Below are 21899 nucleotides of genomic sequence, written 5' to 3' on the forward strand. Positions count from 1 at the left end.
ATCTCAACGTAATCCTATCATGATGAAAACTAGAAGATGAAGGACCAATACGGAAGATTCATGTACTTGGTTCTGTATAGGACGTGGGAAAGTTTTCAATGTCAACACAAACTTGCAAGGCATCGATATATTCGTTAAACAAAGACAGGGAAACTTCTTAAATCAATTCAGATGCGTTGCATTTGAATATTGTTTATCGTCTGCCACTGGGTTGTAAATCGAGTCTCGTCCTGCAGTAGCCCTAGCTCTCCCTCTATTGTCCATCTCCCGTCATCGTCGTCTCCCGGTATATTTACATTTATTGTTAAACGAATGATGTCCCGCATTATTAGATGCACACTCTGCAGAAAAGAAGAGAAACGACAAACGAGTTTTCAGATGTTTGCTTTAAGCATTATATAAATAATCAACAGACCATAATATACTGAAAGCCATTAAAAATGCAATTTGACATTCATACTTTCTTTACTTACACTAATTTCAACATATATAAACCTAACTGGCAGATATGTTTTAAGTGAACATCTGTGAATAATTTCATCTGAAAATGTCCAGTCAACAACAACATCAGTGACGCAACAACGACATCACATAAAGGAGGGGTCACTTGCAGTCAATATCGTGTGTGTCCACCGTGCGCTGCAAGACATGCTCGCAGTCTTTGGGGCATTGAAAGACACACATTCCTCAGGAACAGCTGTTGGATGGTCTGCAGCCTCTGATGGTCTGTGGTCTGATCATGACACCACCCCCTCCAAAACGATCATGTTCAAGGACACAGTTTGGCGCAAGTCTTTCTCCTTTACGTCGATAAATCTGTTGACGTCCATCTGCAAAGGATAAGTTAAACCTGGATTCATCTGAAAAATGACATCTGGCCATGTCCTGTTGCCAAGATTGGCCCCATTTGCTGCCTATCGCTGTCTGGCAAGTCTGTGGCGATGCAATAAGGTTGGACCACGGTACGGGTGACGACACCGGATGTTGAAGGCAGCAAGGCGTCCTTGCACCTTTTGGGCGCTGAAATGACGTTGACTTGTCCCAATTGTCCTCCTTGCCTAATCATCAGCTGTTTGGAACCGATTTCGCAAGTGTGAAACTCGGATATTGCGGTTTTGTCGAGCTGTTATCACAGGTGGTGCACCAGGTCGCGGACGATCAACAACACTTCCGGTAGCCCGAAAACGTTGTCTGAGTCGACTTACAGTGGATGGATGCACATTAAAGTGCCTGGCAATCATCACATCTGAAGCACCTTGGCTGACCATACCGATAACCTGATTCCTTTCGTCTTGTGTCAAGTGTGGCATTTTCTCAAAGTGATTGAGTTCCACAATTCCTTGTGCTTTTACAGGGCCTGGGTGCAGGTAATGCATGTGCACAACGTGTTTCATGAATGTGGTTGTGTTTACGAGAAATGTCAAAGGTTCAGTGTTAAGTATCAAAGTTCATGTGAGAGGAATGCTCCGGGACTCGAACTCGAAATGGGCCAGAATAACAGCCTTTTATCCCTACATCCTCTGTATCACAGGAAAAAATCTTCAATAGAACTTTTGTAAGTTTCAGGACAACAAATACCAATTGCGTTTTTAATGGCTTTCAGTATATATTGTTCGAATTTGACACAAGTCATTTTTACTGACCGAAGTTCATCATGACACACATGAAAAACTCGCATGTCAAGGCGATGGTAATGGCGGTATCTTGTATCGCCCCCGTGAGAGTGCACAAATGCTTGGCATCGTCGTCCCAGGGAACCAATCAGTTTACGAATGGGGACTGTTCACCCACTCTTCCTCTTTATATAAAAAGTAAATGCCTTGTTATTAGATGTTGATGTTAATGTTTTTTTCAGAAGCCCAGGGATACATGGACAGACTTTGGATACAGATGAAGATCTCCTGAAATTATTTCTTCCGCCTCTTCATCATTCTCTTCCGAAAGAGGTTACTTGTCATATCTTCCTACGAACCTCTGTTCTAATACGGCCATATTTCCGGGTTCTCGTAAAATCCCCTAGCGGCAAAAGATCGCAACACGAATTATCTCCCCTTCTTTCTATCCAATCAGAACACGTGTTACATCGACTTAGATTCAACTTGACTAACACAAGCAAATGTGGGGCCACAAATATCCCCCATCTGCCGGGGACTTGTGTTGATGTTACACACAAGACGTTTAATGGCTAGCTTGTCCGTTGTCAAAGAGGGCGATGGAGACGCCACTGATCCGCCATAACATAACTGAGTTCTGTCTAGAAGAAACGTTTGCGCATCGCGCAGGGGAAGAAGTTTAGTTTTCTCGAAGCATACGGAAATTACCGAGGCCTTGCGAATGATCACTTTTGAAACAACGTCGCTGATTGCACAACTAAATCTAATTGCCTCCCAATCACGAGTCTTGAACGCTCACACCATGAAAGGGCCGTATTAGAACAGAGGTTACGTAGGAAGATATGACAGGAGTAACCTCTGTGGGAAGAGAATGCCTCTTCATTTGGGGACTGAAAATATGACACTCACATGCAACTAAGCCCATGTTCTGACGTGTTGTTTAAGAAATATATAAAGGTCACCTTAACCAGAATTATCTGTTGTTCATTATGTTGCTGTCATAATCAAACTGATCCCGAAAATGGATTGTGGGACATCAGATGCATATATAGACTATTTTGCAGCTCTCCCTCTTGCCCTCAGGATTAACTTTCTCGGGTTAGGCCAAGAAAACTTCAAATGTTTCACATGATTTTGTTGGGCTTTTTTTGCAGGGCCTGTTGTCTGATGGTTATGACTTTGAAAATTAATTATTTTATAATATTGTTTTCAACGATTTTTGATAACTATGACCTTGAAAATTGTTTTGAAATATGCATAATGCATTAAATAATTGTATTCAGAAACATTTTAGATTTTCTTGAGCCTACATCAAGATATCCAGAGGTGTCAAGCCAAGACAGAGAGAGTGCATTTAGTTCTGTGGATGTTTCATGAACAGAGCCCAAAGTAAGTGAGTGAGTGAGTGAGTGAGTGAGTGAGTGAGTGAGTTTTACGCCGTTCTCAGCAATATTCCAGCTATATGGCGGCGGTCTGTAAATAATCACGTTTGGACCAGACAATCAAGTGATCAACAGCATGAGCATCGATCTGCGCAATTGGGAACCGATGACATGTGTCAGTCAAGTCAGTGAGCGTGACCACCCGATCCCGTTAGTCGCCTCTTTCGACAAGCATGGGTTAATGAAGATCAATATTCTAACCCGGACCTGCACGGGTAAGAGCCCAAAGTGAATTCAATTTGAACACTGTATCGCTTGCCATATCAGAGCATTGTTGGGTTTGTAGAAGCAGACGTTCATCCATCATTAGACCAACGAGTTCGGTGGATTCGTATTTATGTTGTCACAACGTTTTGGCCTGATCTTGTGATACCCCAGGATTCCATTCTCACGTTGGGCCAATGTTGGCTGAACATCGTTGGCCAGCGTCAGAATGCTATCTGGGGTATCACGACGTCAGGCCAAACGTTGTGACAACATAAATAGGAGTTCATAGAATAATGGTGTATGGACGAACTATCATTACGTTCCCACAACGTAAAATACAACGTTATCACAAGGTACTTAGAACGTTCCCATAACATTGTGACGAAGTGAAAATTGACTTATCACAACGTAACGTCATAACGTTGTGACAACACAAATGGGAGTCCACAGAACAACGTTGTGCGGACGTAACATCATAACGTTTCCACAACGAAAACAAAATGTTGTGACGAAATTGTCGACCCTTTTATTCAATTTCATTATATCTTCTTCTCCAAACACTTTCCCTAAATTGAAATGGTTTAAATTTGTCAAACAGATCTTAGATAATTGTGGATTCTCAGAAATGTATGATTACCCGTTCCTATGTTCATCAGAGTTTTTGGTTTCAAAAGTAGAAACAATACTCAAAGACCAATATTTACAACAATGGCGATGTGAACAAGCGTCTAGTTCGAAGGGAAAAAGACAATCTATGCTTTGAAAACTACCTCTTCCTTCCCAAATCTATACATAATCCAATTCTTAGATTTAAGTTATCAAATCACAATTTACCGATAGAAACAGGACGCTGGTACAACACTCCTAGAGGGAATAGACTCTGTAAACTTTGCGATTCTCCGTCTGTTGGCGACGAATTCCATTACCTTTTTTAATGTGAAGCTCAGAACTCCAACAGCGGATGATGTATATTCCAAATTATTTCTATGAATGGCCTAATCTGTTTAAACTTAAACGGCTAAAGAAATCAAAACATTTGAAAAACCTCGCTAAATTTTTAAATGCCTTGTCAAATGCATTGAAATTGTAAACGAATTGTGATAATAATGATTTATCTAACTATTCTATTATCCGCCATCTTGATTGTATATTTATGTTAAATTGTATATCATTATATTCTCATGTACGACCGTGGGTGCGGTTTTAGAGAATAAAATGTTCTGTTCTGTTCTGTTCTGACAACGTGAAATCTGCTTCCAAGGAACAAACCATACAGTTCCTTAGCTAATCAGCTTGTGTATTTACGCTGATTTAATTAATCAATAGTCACTGTTGGGGTAAAATGTTTTTTTTTGAGCTTTTATGTTGCCGTCATTTGATACAATTAGATTACAGAAATAATTGTAAACTTTTTACAACGTTTCCATTTATGATTTGTTTAATAGCATCCTGGTCCCAGTAGCACAGCTCCGCGTCTGTCTAAGGAGACGTGACTGGTTGATTGTCAACCTATCCTGGTGATATGGAACGATGTTCATGATGTCAATCCCCGGATGTTTACACCCAGATTCGACTCTTGACAGGCAACGGTCATATGACTTGAACATTGCTAAATACGTGTCAAACAACACAAATACTGCTATTGAATGATCTGAAGGAAGTCCATACACATTGTGATCACAAGACCAGGGATATATGACGATTTATTCAATTCTACAGGTACAAATGACTAAACAATATCATACAATGATGTATCGATGTAACAATAGTTTCCAATATATACAATGTAGCATCAGTGTATTCCGGATTTTGATGCAACAATTGCTTCCAACGTATACAATGTAGCAATGGTGTATCAATAGTTTCCAAGATGTATAATTTATGATTGGCAGAAAAACAGTTTCCACGATGTACAATGTAGCATTGACATAAATAAAGTTTCAAAGGTGTACAATGTAGCACTGACATAACAATAGTTTCCACGATGTACAATCTAGCAATGATGTAACACTAGGTTCCAAGATGTACAATGTACCATTGACATAACAATAGTTTCCAAGATGTGCAATGTCGCATCGATGTATCAACAGTTTTGAAATAACAATAGTTAGAAAATTGTATTTGGCCCAATCTTAAAAACGTTAGCAAAACCTTAGGTGACTTAAAAAAACATAATGTCCAACCATTTCTTGTTTTTTGTCATGTTCAGCCACCATCAGAAACGTATGCACATTGTCTTTTGCATGGTATGTGAGGAACTGGGGGTAACTGTTACATCGGCCTACAGCTATATTCATCACATTCCTAACAATGGTTACCTTAAACAAATGTTTGGTGAAAAAATACTTTTAATAAACAAATTTATAATTCAGTTTCACATCAAATACAATTTATCAAAAACAAGCAAAGGTGAATCGTTATTTGCGAGCAGGAATTTCAACATAATATCCATAATTGTTTTCGAATAAAACTACCACGACAATTGTCATTTGCTCAAGATACGGTTGCCAACGCTTTCTCCTTTCAGTTCTTGGTTAATACAGGCACACGGACGAAGGTTACTGTATTCACGACCCACCATCGTTATTGTTTGTTTCTGTGTTGTTGTCCAAAGTATACCGGAATATTATTTTGGAGCCTGACATTTTCTCTTCACATATGCGGTCACACATTTCACTGTGGGCAACCGTGAACCAGTTCTTCCAGTCACCGACCTCACCTGCAGTGAACGAAGAAAGTATGTGTGAAAGTGATTGGGCGAATTTCGATTTTGAACACCTATAGTGAATGCCATGTCACATTCATGTCAGAAGGACGGCCAATTCACATTCGTGCTAAACTCTTGTAATGACAAGAAACAATAACTACATGTGGGGCGAATCTAGTATTCGATTGTACGGAAACCGACTGCTTCAATGTTATATAATGGCGAATTATTAACACACAATATATTGCGACTGAGGCAGATGTTTTAATGACTTTTTCTGGCAGGTGTGGGTGGGTGAGTTGCCATTATAGTCACGCCGGCAATGGTTCAGCCGTATCGTGACTAAAATAATACAATTATTGATAATAGATAAAATTAAAAATATCTGGTAAAATGACCACATAATCAGAGATAGAGAATTAAAACTACCATGGAACTTTAAAATTAAACCTCTATTATATAACTAGATTATCACAGTTATAGAATTAAAACTAGCATGTAACTTGTAAAATTAGACAAATAGTACAGACAACACAATATATAAACGAGCTGGAGATCACCAACAACTGAAGGTCGATCACCATGCTAGAGACCATGGGAACTTACAGTACTTGTGCTACCTGCATGGACTCTAGCTGGATTTACAGCATCCTTTCAGATGTTGAGATTATGACAAAATTAGCCAAGAATCGTAAGAACACATATTCTACGAATATAAACGTGGTAGGATATACTTTGAATGTTTTGGGACCTACGTAACATTTGATTTTTATTTTGAACAATACAATATAAAAACAGGCAATAGATCACTAACAATTGAAGGTAGATCAGCATACTAGGTACCATGTGGACTTGCAGTACTTTTGTTACCTCCATGGACAATAGCTGAATTCGGACCATCCCTTCAGCCGCTGGCGATTGCAGTCAAATTTAGCCATAATTTATAATAAGACAAATACTACGTTAAGAAAATTTGGTAAGTTTAAATTTGCCTTGAATGTTTTGGGACCTACTACTCTCTCAGGAGGACAATTATATAATTTAATACTATAAGACAGTTAAAATTATTAAACAGATCTTCAACCGGTTTTACACTGAAATATTTATCCCTTGTGATAGAAAAATGTACACAGTCAAGCAGGACGTGTCCGACAGTGATTCTTTCATCACAAGGGATACAAAACACAGGATCCTCGCCTTTCAATAAATATTCATGAGAAACTCACCTTTTCTGTAGAATATGTTGTCACCCCATTCTGTATGAACTGCACCCTTTCTGTCCCTCATCTTTGAAAACGTGCACTTGTCAGCTATCTTCTGGTAGAAGACGTCTTCAAAGGACTTTCCTAGAAAGTTTGCTATCTTCTTCACCTCACGAAAGAGGTTCTGAAAGAAAACATTGGAAGATATTAGAATTGGTAGTTTGTCTTCAATACGCTGGGACTTGGCATCACTTCAGTCGCCCAATATCGATATAATCTAAGTTCTAATTGCTACATTCTACAAGTGTGGCTTTTCAAAGCTTACATGCAGCGCTGACGTATGATATGGTGGTGGTTACAAATACAAGAGGAGTGTGGTGTTGCCTTCATCCTCGGATGTAACTTGCTCAGACTCTTTATGGACATTTAGCCGTAATAGCAGTGGTATTGCCAACCAACTACATCATCTAAGGAACAGATGCTATACCGTTTGGTGTTATCACGGCTATGTTTCTGATGCCTGCACTATTTCACTCCAAACTTAACTAAATCGTTTTTGAGTCGATTTTACAAATGTGGGTAGATGGAAACGCAGTTGGGCTTACGACAGGGTGGATTAGTAATTAATATCATAAATGAGGGGGACGTTGATATTACAAGTAAGATGACATCTGATTATTAGGATTGCAGACGTGAACTGGGAAAACATTTTTCCAGACTAGATTTAAGATACATCAGCCATATGCTTGAATGCGATTCATGTGAAAATGATGTGGGCAGTAGCTCCTGGCCATGGCTATTACCGAAAACTACGCCACTATAACGCACAAGGAAACAATTCGAATATTTACCAAAGTAACAATTTTGTAAAGTTCATATTTACACGGCTTGTAAATGCTTGTAAATTTAGAAGGCTTTTACCAATGCTTCTTTCAGAGTCTCATGGATTTCCCAAGAATTCCCTGTTTTAATATCGCTCCGATGTCAATGTCATGAGAAGTATATAAACTATTTCTGTTTGAGTGACCACATAAAACATCGTTCATATCGTATTGTAGAAATACGTATTGCTTCTTCATGTGAGAAATTTATACATAAGAAGGAAAGGAACTGCAGGAACGTATTTTCATATAGTTAATTTATCCGTTATATTAATGCGATTGCCCCTGGCTCATGAAGAAATAACATGATAATATCCCTGAATTTGTTAATTGGGATAATTTTTAACCATAAGTGTTTTTGTCTTCGCAGCCCTCTGTGATCAACTAGGCACGAATTCTATAAATTACTATAATGAGTCCATTTATATAGCACCGACTCCACACAGTGTGTGTATGCTCACTGCGCTACAAATATACTATTATATCAATTTAAACTCTGCCAATAGGGATACAAACACAAGGCAGTAGATTATAGTCCAGGTATGATTGTAGGAAGATATAAGTTTTCAGATGGTACTTGAAAAGCGGGACCGTTTCGAGTTCTTTGAGTTCAGTTGGGAGTTTGTTCCACAGCTGTTATCCCCCCAAACCGTGGCTATGTTACATACATGTAGCTACGTTACATAGATTAAATACAGGTTGTTCGACAAACACTGATTGGCCGATCAGGGTTTATTGCACGTCATAAAAACTCAAGATTGCATGGGTGTAATAGGGCCATTGTGGACACCTGTCTCAAAGGGGCAGGTCGTTTTAGGTTTGTGCTCAGGGGCTGTGTTAGGCACTTGCTGTATCCGCGGCGTATCATTAAACAAACTATGACAGTCCAGTGATATTTGTGTTCTTTGCACTCATGAGCTTGTTACCCATTATGGGTTATGCTGTCCTAAAACGGGCGGATGTGAAATACGTCACTGCCACCCGGGATAAAGAAACTTATATGTGTTAAAAAATGTTAAAACCTGCATTGAGAACACGACCAATGCTTGTTAAACACATGTTATATTTGGGATTAAGTAAGTACAGTACAGTTCTATACTATTCTAAAAAAGAAACGCATAACCCAGAAATCTGTTTCGAAAATGTTGTATTTTCATGCATGTGTAACTCGTCTACAAATAGACTTTAGGAAATGAATTTTCGCATCAGTTTAGAAGAAGGAAATGTCTTTACAACCAAGTGGATAATTTTAGATAACGGAGACGCTGAGTGCCATGGTGACGACGTAGCACGGGTCCGACGTCGGATCTCCTGGATCTCAGTCCAATCTCTATCAACCTGTTCCGTACAGTTTGACCGGATATCCTCCGAAGTCCAGGCACCCTGGCTGCTGTGCTCTCAACGTGGCAGTACGATCACGCAAATGTAGTACCCGGATGTACCGATCTTGGGCTACAGTATTGACTCGAGGTCTGCCTGTACGGGCAGGGTCATTTGTTATACCTGATGGGTTGTAACGAGCTGTAAGCCGTGATATCGTGCTCAGACTAACATTCAGACGCCTGGCAACAGAAGATTGGTAATCTCCAGCGTGCATTCTTTCAATGGCGATGTTCCCTGTCGCAGTGTCAAGACGTGGCACAGTGATTTGACCTTGAAACTCCTTCAAAACGGATGCCGATTTCCGAAAGTAATCTGGATTATAACCAGACAGTGCGTGCTCTTTGCAGCACAATTTTAGCTGGAAGGAGAATTCTATTGCTTTGTAGTGGTGCCTTTTTAATCCTCGTAAGAAATCTAATCAAAATCAACATTTTCAGGTACAGTCGATTTTATACTTGTGCAATTGTGTAAAATCATGTTATCAACACTTTTAACATACTTTGACGATTGTTTGAACACAATAGGTAACTGACAGATATTTAAAGATACAAAACGCCTATGCGTTTCTTTTTTTGGATAGTATACTACTTTTATTGGGTTGGGTCCCTTCAATGCTTGTTTGATCGGCATTTTTGAAGTATGACTTTATGGATACCAATTTTGTGTTTCTCGAAACGTCGCTCAATGCAGTAAGGAAGAAGTTGTTATCTGTAAAGTCATATGTTTTGTTTTGTGTCCCCATACTGTGTGTTGCCGTGTAAGTGAGATCTTCTTGAGAATGTAAATTTTCTTTTGAAAATATATCATTGTGTAAATCATTCTTTTATCTATTTATTTATGTAAAATACATCAGGTTTCCCAAGTTGATTTGGATCAAGTTCTTGGTTTTTTCCACAACTTCAATTAAGATCTATGTTCCAAAAATATCGCAGATGTTTTGTACATCTCTTCAAGTTACTTAGAAATACTCAATATTTAGATGAAAACTGTCACCTTCATTCTATTAATTCAATATATACCCCTGAACCACCATTTTATTATTAATTTATGTTAACATGTGTGCAGAAAATATATATCATAGAGGCTGATATCTTTATATAGCTGCTATGAATAGAAAACATTCTTTTTATATAAATACAATGTAAATACCATACTTCGATGCAGAGGTCATATTCTGTCTAAAATGCATTATGACATTGATGTAACAGGCTTAAGCAAAATCCCACATAAATCTTATCTTTTACAAGGCTTTTGCAAACTTGTAAATCTAGATTTTCTCCAGTGACGGAATCTGTGACATCATACACTGATTATAAAATCGTGATTAGGTCTTACGTCCGTGATCTAATGCAAAAGAAATATCGGTTATACCCACTTGGAATGTCAGGCCAGATTTGAAGAAGTCATGTTACGTCTGTGTCGTATGGGTCATTCGCCATTGTAAGTTGTTCACTGGTCACGAGGGGGGCACAGATTTAGATTTAGAGTCATCTCCCTTCCATCGATTTGCATTCGCAAAACATCGGTAATTTCCGTACATCATACGTGATTCAATGTTATTCGAGATAAAGAATTACTACCACGAAGTACCAAATGAGTTGCCACTGACAGCGGGGTACATTGAAATGTTACTCGCTTGTAAGTGGGGTACATTGAAAATAATAGAAGAGCGCTCAGCCAATCAGAACGCGATATTTATGTGTGAGGTAAGATAAATACTCATGACTATTTATTGAATGGTGAGGATCCTCTGTTTTGTGTCCCCTGTGGTGAGTGAATCACGGTCAAGCATGTCCTGCTTGACTGTTTAGATGTTTCCATCACAAGGGATAAATGTTATATTGTCAAAATAATAAAGGACAATTTTAATAACGTTAATTCTCTTTTAACCTTGTATTGTTAAAAACAAATAGTCTTATTTCATACATTTTTATGAACATAGTGTTTTCTTTTACAACTTGATAGGATATAATTACTAACAGAGATCGATTGTGGCTGTACCCTCAACAGGGGTTGAAGTACCGTAAAGTTATTGTCTCCTGAGAGGGTACTTAAGTCTCACTTCATGCAAAGTAATTTTATATCTACAATCGTTTTAATAGTAGAATATATGTTCTTTTAATGATCTCTAAATTTCTAGATAATCGTCTGAAGCGATGGTGTAAACAACATGCTTGTTTTAAATTGTTACTGTTTTCTTGACGACAGGTTTTTATGGCATATATTTATTTTGGTTTAATGTATAGATTGTTCTCGTCACGGTATGGCTGAAATATGGCCGATGTGACGTTAGATATTAACTCATTCGATCCAGTGACGGATATCTCCACTAGGGTATCTTAGACTATCTTGAGCAATCGACATTTTGGAGCTTCTTATCAATTTGAATTCTCTTTAGCATAGGTGTCTGGCGAGATGCAGTTGCGTGACAGCCATCCTTGAGGAGCTGCGACAGGTCAATAAAAATATCCATGATCTATTATATTTACTGCATTAATGGCTGATGTTGATCTTCTTTGTAAGGACCAGCTGAACCAGGAAGTGATATGTATTTTGAATTGAGGAGCCAGAGACTCATCTGGATTCTTATAGTTCTTGTGACGACGTCATTTTGGTGTTTGTACATGTTGGATCAAGGAAATGAGGAGGCAATCTATCTTTCCATAAATCCGGCATAATAACTTTCTTATCAGAAATCAAATCGTGTACTAAAGACGACCACATTTTTTAAGTATTTGAAATCTGGATGGCATTTGAATACACTATGTTCACTTGTTAAGCCTTAATTAAAGGTTGTGAGGGAAGGCAGGTAATCAATCTGACAAGAGTTTGCCTTGATCACTGCACTGTGAATGCCTGTGGGACAATTATCGATGAGGACCATTCTCCATTTTTGAAGACATATAAATTAATTTCAGTTAAAAAAACAAAATTTTCAGCTCAAAATCTAGAGCAGTACTGGTGACACAAGAATTGTTCTGTCTTGCAGTTTCAACCCCAATGTCATGCGAAGGTCTTTCCAACGATCTATCTTGCATCATCATCTGTTTTTTATTGAGCGCAATACAACCATTCAGCAGGTTTCTGCCTCGTCCTAAACTCTACTACAACAACAACAACAACAACAACTACTACTGCTGCTGCTGCTGCTGCTGCTATTACATCCATAAACGGGGATTTTTGTTACAGGTGGAGTATCTAGATCTGTTTGGTTACTGCTTAAAGACATTTTGCTCCGAGTAGTCAGTTGAGAGTTGTTTTAGTTCATACGCCAAAACACGGAACAAGGCTCAATAACGAACCCGACCGAGACTCACAACATCAGCTGTACACTAATTAATAGTGACTATTCTTGACCGATAGGTAAGATCTGTACCAAACTTTGCACTGCATATTTCCTATAAACAAAGGATCAATTACCGAAATCTGAAAACAATCCATTGATGATTGTTAAGTTATTGGCTTCACACATTTGAGGTGGGACGTTTTTCCCAAGGTGAAGAGAAGTACTTTGTGCTAATTATCGACAAATTAAATATATCAAGATATAACTTTGCACATTTCCTCTCCTATCGATGGTGATTACAAAATTTGAAACAATCTATTCAAATGGGTTCAAGTTATTGATTGAACAACAATTCCCTTGGTGTTTTTAAAGTTCAAAATATTATAACACTTTCAAATATGAGAACCTGAAACCAAACTTTGCACTGTATCTCTCCTTTTGACAATGAGGCATCTGGACACTAACCTCTTTCATGTCCTCGTAACAGAGAAGAAGTATTGGATGTTCAGGGTGTTCGTCAATCTCCTTCTCCCAGTCCCGTGTATAGTCGAACACACAGCCGGAGTCAACTACAACACAGAAGCATATAGGGGCTTCCTCACTGATCAGGACGACACAAAACTCTACACATCGTCCACATTAAAGAATCCTGGGTTCGCAATAATCTTCTTTCAACTACATAATATCGCCACAAACAAAATCACCTGGAACACAGAACCGGAAAAATGGAGGTTTGCGTTATATTTGTGATTGCCAACACTGAACTGGAGGCAAACGCGTCCTTGTTCCAATATGTGAGTGTCCTGACTGATTAATTATTAACGAGTATTTTCTGAATTCATGTTGAAATCTAATTTGCTTGGATGGTAAACACAACTGAAATTATACCAATGTCCAACCGATTAATAGTTCCAAAACGTTGTCGACGACAGCGGTAATCGGGTTTTCACGATGTGGGATCTGACTGACTGTCATCGTGTCCAGCAGCGAGGCATACTGCTTCCACTTGTCCACCCAGCCAAAGACTCGTCACATTTCTAACATGACTGAAACAACCACACTCTCACTTCAATGCAAAATTAATATATATTGAACCAAGACAAACTCACCCTTTCCATCTAGATAGTTTGGAACGTAATTTGTAAATTGCCCATTGTACTCATACTCTACGAGCTTTTTGTGGTGATGATAGAAAGATACAGCAACGTCCTTTGGGTTACGGACAACCATGATGATTTTGATCTTCTTCTCAAAGAGCTCTGGATTTAGATGTCTCAACAACACATGGGTATTTAAAACTCGTGGCGACGGGAATTTGTCCATAAACTCTGGTGTCTTCCATTCCATCATCAGGTCTTCTTTTTCTTGTACGGCCACGTCAAGAGTTCCTTCCTGTAGCATGCGCAGTATCTCCCACACCCAATGACAACCTGAAACAGAGTTAACTCCCCTTATATCAAGGTCGTTGATACTTTTGACATTTATTAACTGATTCTTCTTCTTCTTTGAGTGGCATTTAAGGAGTTGGGAAGTAAATTATGGACAAACTTTATGGATAGCAACTTCTTTATTACGTGAGTGTGACGTTTCGATACAGATTCCTGTACCGTTGTCGATATAACTGAGTGTAACAAAGAAAACAACAGGATTAACATAATTGACTAGGTAGTAAATTATATTGATTCTTGTTCAATTGTTATTGTCAAAGGTGAAGAAGCTAGTGATATAGGAACTACAGCTACGCAACTATATATACTGAACATCATTGAAAACGCACCAGTCTAAAATTGTCCACATTTTCATCAAGACGGATTTCAGCATGACAATGATCAATGAATATAAATAACATGAAGTCGAAGGGCATGTCCAGTTGAATAAATGCTTTAGAAACAAATTCCTGTCCACAGTATGACTCTTTATTCCAAAATGCATCAACATGCAGCAACGCCATGAAAAAAGCGCGAATTTCATTCTGAAATCATACTGACTGTGACATTAAAAGCAGGTGTATGAGAACCGATTCGCATTGCTTCACTAACGATTGTGAAACGAGGACAGAGATGCCGAGGTTAACACCTCACGAAAGAGAACGTGCACTAGGCATGATTCAGGTTGGCACCAGCAGCAGGGATATTGCTCGACAGCTTGGACTTGGACACTCCACCATCGGTAGGCTTCATAGACGACATCAGTAGACAGGCAGCACCCATGACCTTCAATGACCTTGGCAACAACGTGTTACGACGCTCCATCAGGATCGCCATATTGACCTTGTCCAGACTGCAAGGACTGCTGCACTAGTTCAAGGTTGACGTGGGGGTCATCAGCGCTCACTCCATGCGACGCCGTCTACACGCTACAGGGCTCCATGCTCGACGTCCTTACGTTGGACCAATTCTGACTGACAGACACCGTAATGAGCGTATACAATGGGCTAGCAGGCATTTTCGGTAAAGGTTACAACAATGGCATGGTGTAGTAGTCACTGACGAGTCACGTCTTCATCTACGTAATGCTGACGGCCGCTTACGTGTTTGGCGTAGACGTGGTGAACGTTATGCTCATGAGTGTGTGGTTCAGATAGACCTTTGGGTGGTGGGAGTGTCATGGTCTGGGGTGGAATAAATTACAATCACAGGATTGCCTTCATGTCTGTCAAGGGAGAGTTAATGCCCTTTATTACAGTGAGCAGATTCTTCAGAATCACATCGTATCTGTCTTCAATCACCACCAAGATGTCCATACATTTCAAGAGGACAACGCACGGGCACACACAACAAGACTTTCCATGCAGTATCTGGCCCAGCAACTCACCCAGGTTATTCATTGGCCAGCACAGTCGCCAGATGTATCCCCCATAGAGCACTTGTGGGACGAAATTGGTCAAAGTCTTTCGCGGCAACAACAGATGCGAAACATCCGGGAACTTGAGGCTGCACTACTGCAGAAGTGGAATACCATCCTCAAGAACTCTATTCGGACGCTTATTGACTCAATGAGGAGACGTTGAACTGCATGTGTCAATGCAAATGGCGGTCACACGCGATATTGACTTTTCGATTTGACCCCACGTGTGTTTGATCCTTTCTGACTGTGGAACATTTCAATGAATGAGCATCTTTTCTGTTGTTGCATGTATTTGTCAGTCGTCCATCTGTTATTATCCACTCAAAAAATATCAATTCCTTACACGTGCTTTTAATAATCTGAATTTTTATAAGTCGTGCGTTTTCAATGATGTTCAGTATAATAACTGAGCTTAAGACATCTTAATTACGTCCATGTTTAACGCATCTGGCTAGGGTCTTGACAGAATCGTTCTTTTAAAGAGGTATTCTGTTCAACAGAATTATTGTCGAGCCAAAATATTGTTACAGTATTTATAGTATCCTAAATGAAACAGATATTTAAAATATTGTGTCGAACATAAACAGAACTCATAAAGATCGTATATGACAAAATGAGGGCTTGGGTTGTGGCGTTCTGTTGAAGGACCGGAATTTACAGTGTAGAACTGCGTTCCCTTCGTGTTCCAGAAAGCTGTGATCGTTGATTCGATTCCAGCATATAGTGCTGTAGTTCTGTTATCAATAGTCTGGGTTTGTGAGCACCATTCTCGTGTTCTTGGATATTCCTGATAACATTATGGCACTAAGAATAAAACAGCCCCATCCACTCACTCACCTGACTTGGGATACGAACACACCATAACGTCGTCATCCCGGAAGGGAAACTGACCGAGACCTTTGACGACATCTGCCGACAGGTCGGGGGCGAAGAGGAAACCATCAACTTCTAGCAACATCAAGGAATCCCCTGCTTCGTCAGTCACATGCTTCAAAGACATCCTGAACAGAGACAACATGACATCTAACAGCCTGTTACCTCGGATTAACCTTTAGTATTAATGAGTCCCAAAACATTCAAAGGAAATTTGAATTTACCCAATTTTTTAAATGTAGCATTTTTATCATTTCTTTTTTGGATAAATTTGCATACAATCACCAGCTGCTGAAGGGTTGATATAAATCCGTCTAGGGTCCATGCAGGTATCAAAAGTACAGTATGTCCCCATGGTCTGAAGTATGGTGATCAGCTCTCAGTTGCTGCTGATCTATATCCCCTTTGTATATTGTATTATTTAAATAGAAGTCAAATGTTACGTAAGTCCCCAAACATTCAAAGTATATTCTTACCACGTTTTTATTCGTAGAATGTGTGTTTTATTAATGCTTGGCTAATTTTGTCATAGTCTCAACATCTGAAAAGATGTTGTGTTGTTGTCTATAGAGATATACGTTTATGATACCGTCCTAATTTAAAATTAAGAGCTGTGATACTCTAATAGTTGTACTGTCGATGCCAGGTTTATACATTTCAATTTATTGATTTTAATATTGATATAAATTAAATTGTTCTCGTCACGATATGACTGAAATATTGCCGACCCGTGAAGATCCGGGGTAGAATAGGTCTTCAGCAACCCATGCTTGCCACAAAAGGCGACTTTGCTTGTCGTAAGAGGCGACTAACGGGATCGGGTGGTCAGGCTCGCTGACTTGGTTGACACATGTCATCGGTTCCCAATTGCGCAGTCGATGCTCATGCTGTTGATCACTGGATCGTCTGGTCCAGACTCGATTATTTACAGACCGCCGCCATACAGCTGGAATATTGCTGAGTGCGGCATAAAACTAAACTCACTCACTCACTGAAATATTACCGATGTTTTAGCTCATTCACTAGGATTCATGAGCATCGTTAGGTTACATTGCCGGACGCAACGTTGACAATGAACAACTGGCACGAAACCATCTAAGCTCTGAGACTTTCACAACTCCATCGTGTACATCTTGTGTCATCAATGATTGTCAATGATACTTTCAGCATGTTTCACCATTCGCGTTAAGCCCAGTGGAATCTGTTTTAGTAGATTATCAAGATTCGTTGACGTTATTGTTTTCATATTGACTACAGACACAGCGTTGAGGTCACTTTGTGTCTCAGCCTTAATTTGATCTCATACTTAGAGAATTCGGGGCATTAGAAGACCCAAATACCTGTTTGTAACATATGTCGAAGGAGTATCTGGGGCAGATGTTAAGGCATTATGACTTAGTTGGCGTCTCTGTACCCAAAATGGCTTTAAGTTTTCAAAATCCAAAACAAATTGTATTCACTTTTGTCGTAAATACAGACCACACAAGGATCCAGACCTATCTTTGGATGGTACTCCCGTCAAGGTAGTAGAAGAGGCCAAATTCCTGGGACTCATATTCGACCGCCAGCTAACATTCTTGCCACACATAAAATATTTGAAAACCAAGTGCTTGAAGGCTCTGGACTTACTAAAAGTCGTTTCAAATACAGAGTAGGGAGGGGATCAGATTACCCTCCTTCACTTGTACAGATCTTTGGTTCGCTCTAAACTAAACTACGGCTCCATTTTTCTGCTTTTAAATGACAATGTAATGAATATATGTTTTTGAAATAAAACTCATTCCGAGTATGTACTTTCAATGTTTATTAATGCAAACTTGTTCTCGTCACTATATGGCTGGAATAATGCCGATGTGACGCAAAACCCAACTCAACTCAACTAACGTATTGAAGAGCACAGACGTTAGACGACGGACCTTATTCACGTTATCCCTTTATATACGTGACCGCATTTAAAGCACAAAATCCCGTTCGTGACCTAGATACCGTTACATGTCTAGCAGGGTACGTCTGCTTTCATGTATGCAGGGAGCCACTGTGGAGAGCCAGTAACCCACTAATCTGGGTAAAGGTTGGTTATATTGACTGGCGGCAAGTCTCCGTCGCTGCACCCATTAAACACAGGTCGTGGCTGGAGGCGACTTGACCCGCCCTCAACTCACTAGTCTGCCTCATATTATCCCTCCTGCCCAGCCCTCCCTGCAATGCTTAAGCCCTAAATGAAGTAAGTCTAGATTTCCTCAGGTTTAGGGTCCCCACTCAGTAACCTGAGTAAAGGTCGGCTATATAGACTGGCGGATAGATACCGTCACAGTAACATTTATTCCTTGTCCTCAATGCTAAATCCCTCAATGAAGCAAGTCTAGATTTCCTCAGGTTTAGGATCTTCTTACTGGGGCTCCTTTTCAATTCAAATGGGATTATTTCTTACGATCAATATTATACATATATTCAGAGCCTAAGCGTTAGTCTATTATCTCTCCCGCTGTCCAGAGTATTCTCCCTTCTTGTATGAAATGAAATATTTTTGCAATATTTCTTTACTTCATTAAATATACATATTGTGGTTGTCACAATGGTGAGTTACATCTCCCATATTAACAACGGTTTAAATTTGTGATTTGTTTATATCACATTATATGTTTTATGACAATCAATTATCATTAATACAGACTGCACAATTTCCTGGCATATTACATACATAAACTCTGTATTTTCAGTTGTTTAATATATGGACAGGACCTTCTTCTACCTTTGAATGTATAATATCTATTATACCTTTTTCCAAAGACCCCTGTCGCGGTGCGGCTGTTGCCTCTGTGTATCGCGTAGGATTGTACAGCAACCTACCTGTAATTTGTATCTTCAATGATATGTTTGTATACAAACAAACACGCACGCACGCACACACATATATAACGGGAAAAAAGAGCACAAGAGAATATGTCATGTATAGATAAAATCTTTTAGATTTAATTACTAGTTTTAAATTTCTATCTGTGATATTCTAGTTGTTTTACTGTCCTTCGTTGACAGGTTTTTATAATTTACCTTTAAATATTATTAATCTATAACCTGATTTAGTCACGATATAGCTGAAATATTGTCAAAGTGACTTTCAATTTTAACACACTGACTCGCTCACAACAGAATAGTATTTGTTCGATATAGACAGGTGTTTCATGAAGGTTATTCTACAACATATCAGAATCCGTATGTTAAGAAGCATGCATTCAGTGCAGACTGAATCATCTGACAGCTGTGACCGTGTAGGATTTTTGTGCATATTAAATGTTCATCCATTCAGTTATTAAAACTAATCACAGTTTTTAATATTTAGTGCAATTTGCATTAATATGATGATTTACACAGAGCGTGACCACAGGTATTTTCAAGCAGTTGAGGTTTTGTGTGGAACTGGGGTTGGTCTGTTCAGCTTACTGAACTCGGTAAAGCTGGCTGAGGTGGTAATTTTATATTTTGTACTGAGTGAGTGAGCTGTGTTTTACTCCGTTTTTAGCAATATTCCAGCTATATCACGACGGGGGAACACCAGAAATGGACTCCACACATTGTACCCATGTGGGGAATCGAACCCGGGTCTTCGACATGACGAACGAAAGCATTAACCGCTAGGCTACCCCACCGCGCCATATTTTGTGTTGGGTCTTTAAGACCAAACTGACTGACTGACTGACTGAGTTTAGTTTTACGCCGCTTTTAGCAATAGTCCAGCAATATCACGGCGGGGGACACCAGAAATGGGTTTCACACATTATGCCCATGTGGGGAATCGAACCCGGGTCTTCGGCGTGACGAGCCAACGCTTTAACCACTAGGCTACCCCACCGTCCCTAAGACCAAACTATAAACACATGTACATGTAATATCAGATTCTATTAATGGCTGAGCAAGTTTGATGAGGATGACCAGCTCAAAAAGTAATGCGTAAAATTGTGAGCATCTCTTTTTATGCTGTCTGTATTTTTCTCTGTGAACCTGGCCACTTCGGTTGGATATGGGTTTTAACAGAGATTTGGAATATATTGTAACTGTTTGTATATTCCCTGAGTTAAGTTAAAGTAGATATCTAAATCTTTACAGTGCTGTCAATATAAATGAAACAACAGACAACTCATATCAGCATGGCCATCAGCACAGCCATGTGCAGGTCAGCAATGTAGAATTAACCTTAGAGTAAGGCAGGTTGGACACTGAAGTTGAACATTGTGGATGCGGTGCTGGATAGTGCAGGCTGACCATACATGTAACGTAATACGATACAGGACTGCTTGACAGTCAGTATATTCGTAGAATTGCCTGTGAATCGGGACTTGTCAAACAGCGTCCGGGCAGGTGGGCTGACGATGGCCTCAGTTGTGTAACAGACGCTGAATAAAGTTGACCCGTGCATAACAACCTGTAAACTGTATCTCCCTTTTCTTTAGTAATAATATAAAAGTTTCCAGTGTGGTAATGTTTGCCCCAATTTCAAAGTTACTTGCTCTTACACAGAATACTCACGTTCTTTTGCACAGAGGCATATATAGAGGCATATATATGGGCATATATCGCCCATTGTCTAATGTTTGTAATGTGGTCTTACACCTACTTCTGAGCAGGACAGCGACATGCAGGTGGTCGACAACGCTCCACCATACAGCGGTTTCTCCGGCAAGACGCCATCTCGTCGTTGCTGCCACCACATTCAGAAATGACCTGCTGAACGCCATTGACGTTAACGTTTCTACTCAGGCTGCGCCTAATCGTCTTCTTGAGACTTCCCTCTAATCTCGAAACTGATGCTTTCCATTCCCTGAACATACATGATGAATCGATGGCCTAATAATCAAAGACAGTATTTCCCGAAGATGTGTTAATATTTGTGTAAGTTATTAAATAACCAAATCCTTATTTCTGTTGACTTATGCATTCATAATAATCAACCTCAATGTTCTATGATGTTTAAATTTATGTCATACATAATATTTGTATGGTAAGAAATATACTTTTTTGGCCTATCGTTTCGAATAGACAACGAAATACAGAAGTGTCCTGCAAACGTTCTGCTCCGGTGGGCTTTGTATGTGTATGGTTAACTATTGAATACTGACACTAAAGGAACGGTGATTGTGCTCGGGGGCAACGATCGGGGAGGATTTATCCTCATAAATAATTTACACATTGGTAGCAGGACCAAATCCGTCTGGTTCGTTATGTGCATAGAGAACGGTGTCATTACTGCCTCTTTATTGTGAATAATGCCATCCCGAAATAATCAAACCCCAGAACTGACAGAGTTAATATGACTCCCTATATTAATCTTATACTAGTATACTGCTCAAATTTTGTTTAGGATAATATGAGTTGATGATAAAATATTCGGGTACATAATGATTTCTTTGAGAGGTATTTTAGAAATTGTTTTAAACATATTTTATTTCAAAAGAAAGAACAG

The 21899-nt window shown here is 39.3% G+C and overlaps 1 protein-coding gene across 3 annotated transcripts in view; it reads right to left on the reverse strand.

Annotated features, from left to right (window-relative positions):
- LOC124278275 (sulfotransferase 1A1-like) overlaps positions 1-21899 on the reverse strand; it is a 71896-nt gene that overhangs the window by 31186 nt on the left and 18811 nt on the right. Inside the window, exons 2-6 of one of the 3 annotated variants that reach the window (XM_046713996.1) lie at positions 16406-16569; positions 13831-14151; positions 13187-13290; positions 7196-7355; positions 4954-5981 (exon numbers count right to left, since the gene is read on the reverse strand). In XM_046713996.1, the coding sequence (XP_046569952.1) occupies positions 5830-5981; positions 7196-7355; positions 13187-13290; positions 13831-14151; positions 16406-16568 (900 nt within the window). In that variant the 5' untranslated portion in view covers position 16569 and the 3' untranslated portion in view covers positions 4954-5829. Of the gene's footprint in view, positions 1-4953; positions 5982-7195; positions 7356-13186; positions 13291-13830; positions 14152-16405; positions 16570-21899 lie in introns of those variants that run through there. The other 2 variants (XM_046713995.1, XM_046713998.1) reach the window with 2 other exon arrangements.

Source organism: Haliotis rubra, unplaced genomic scaffold (genome assembly GCF_003918875.1).
Source record: "Haliotis rubra isolate DU_JTF1 unplaced genomic scaffold, ASM391887v1 Scf234, whole genome shotgun sequence".
Classification (NCBI taxonomy): domain Eukaryota; kingdom Metazoa; phylum Mollusca; class Gastropoda; order Lepetellida; family Haliotidae; genus Haliotis; species Haliotis rubra.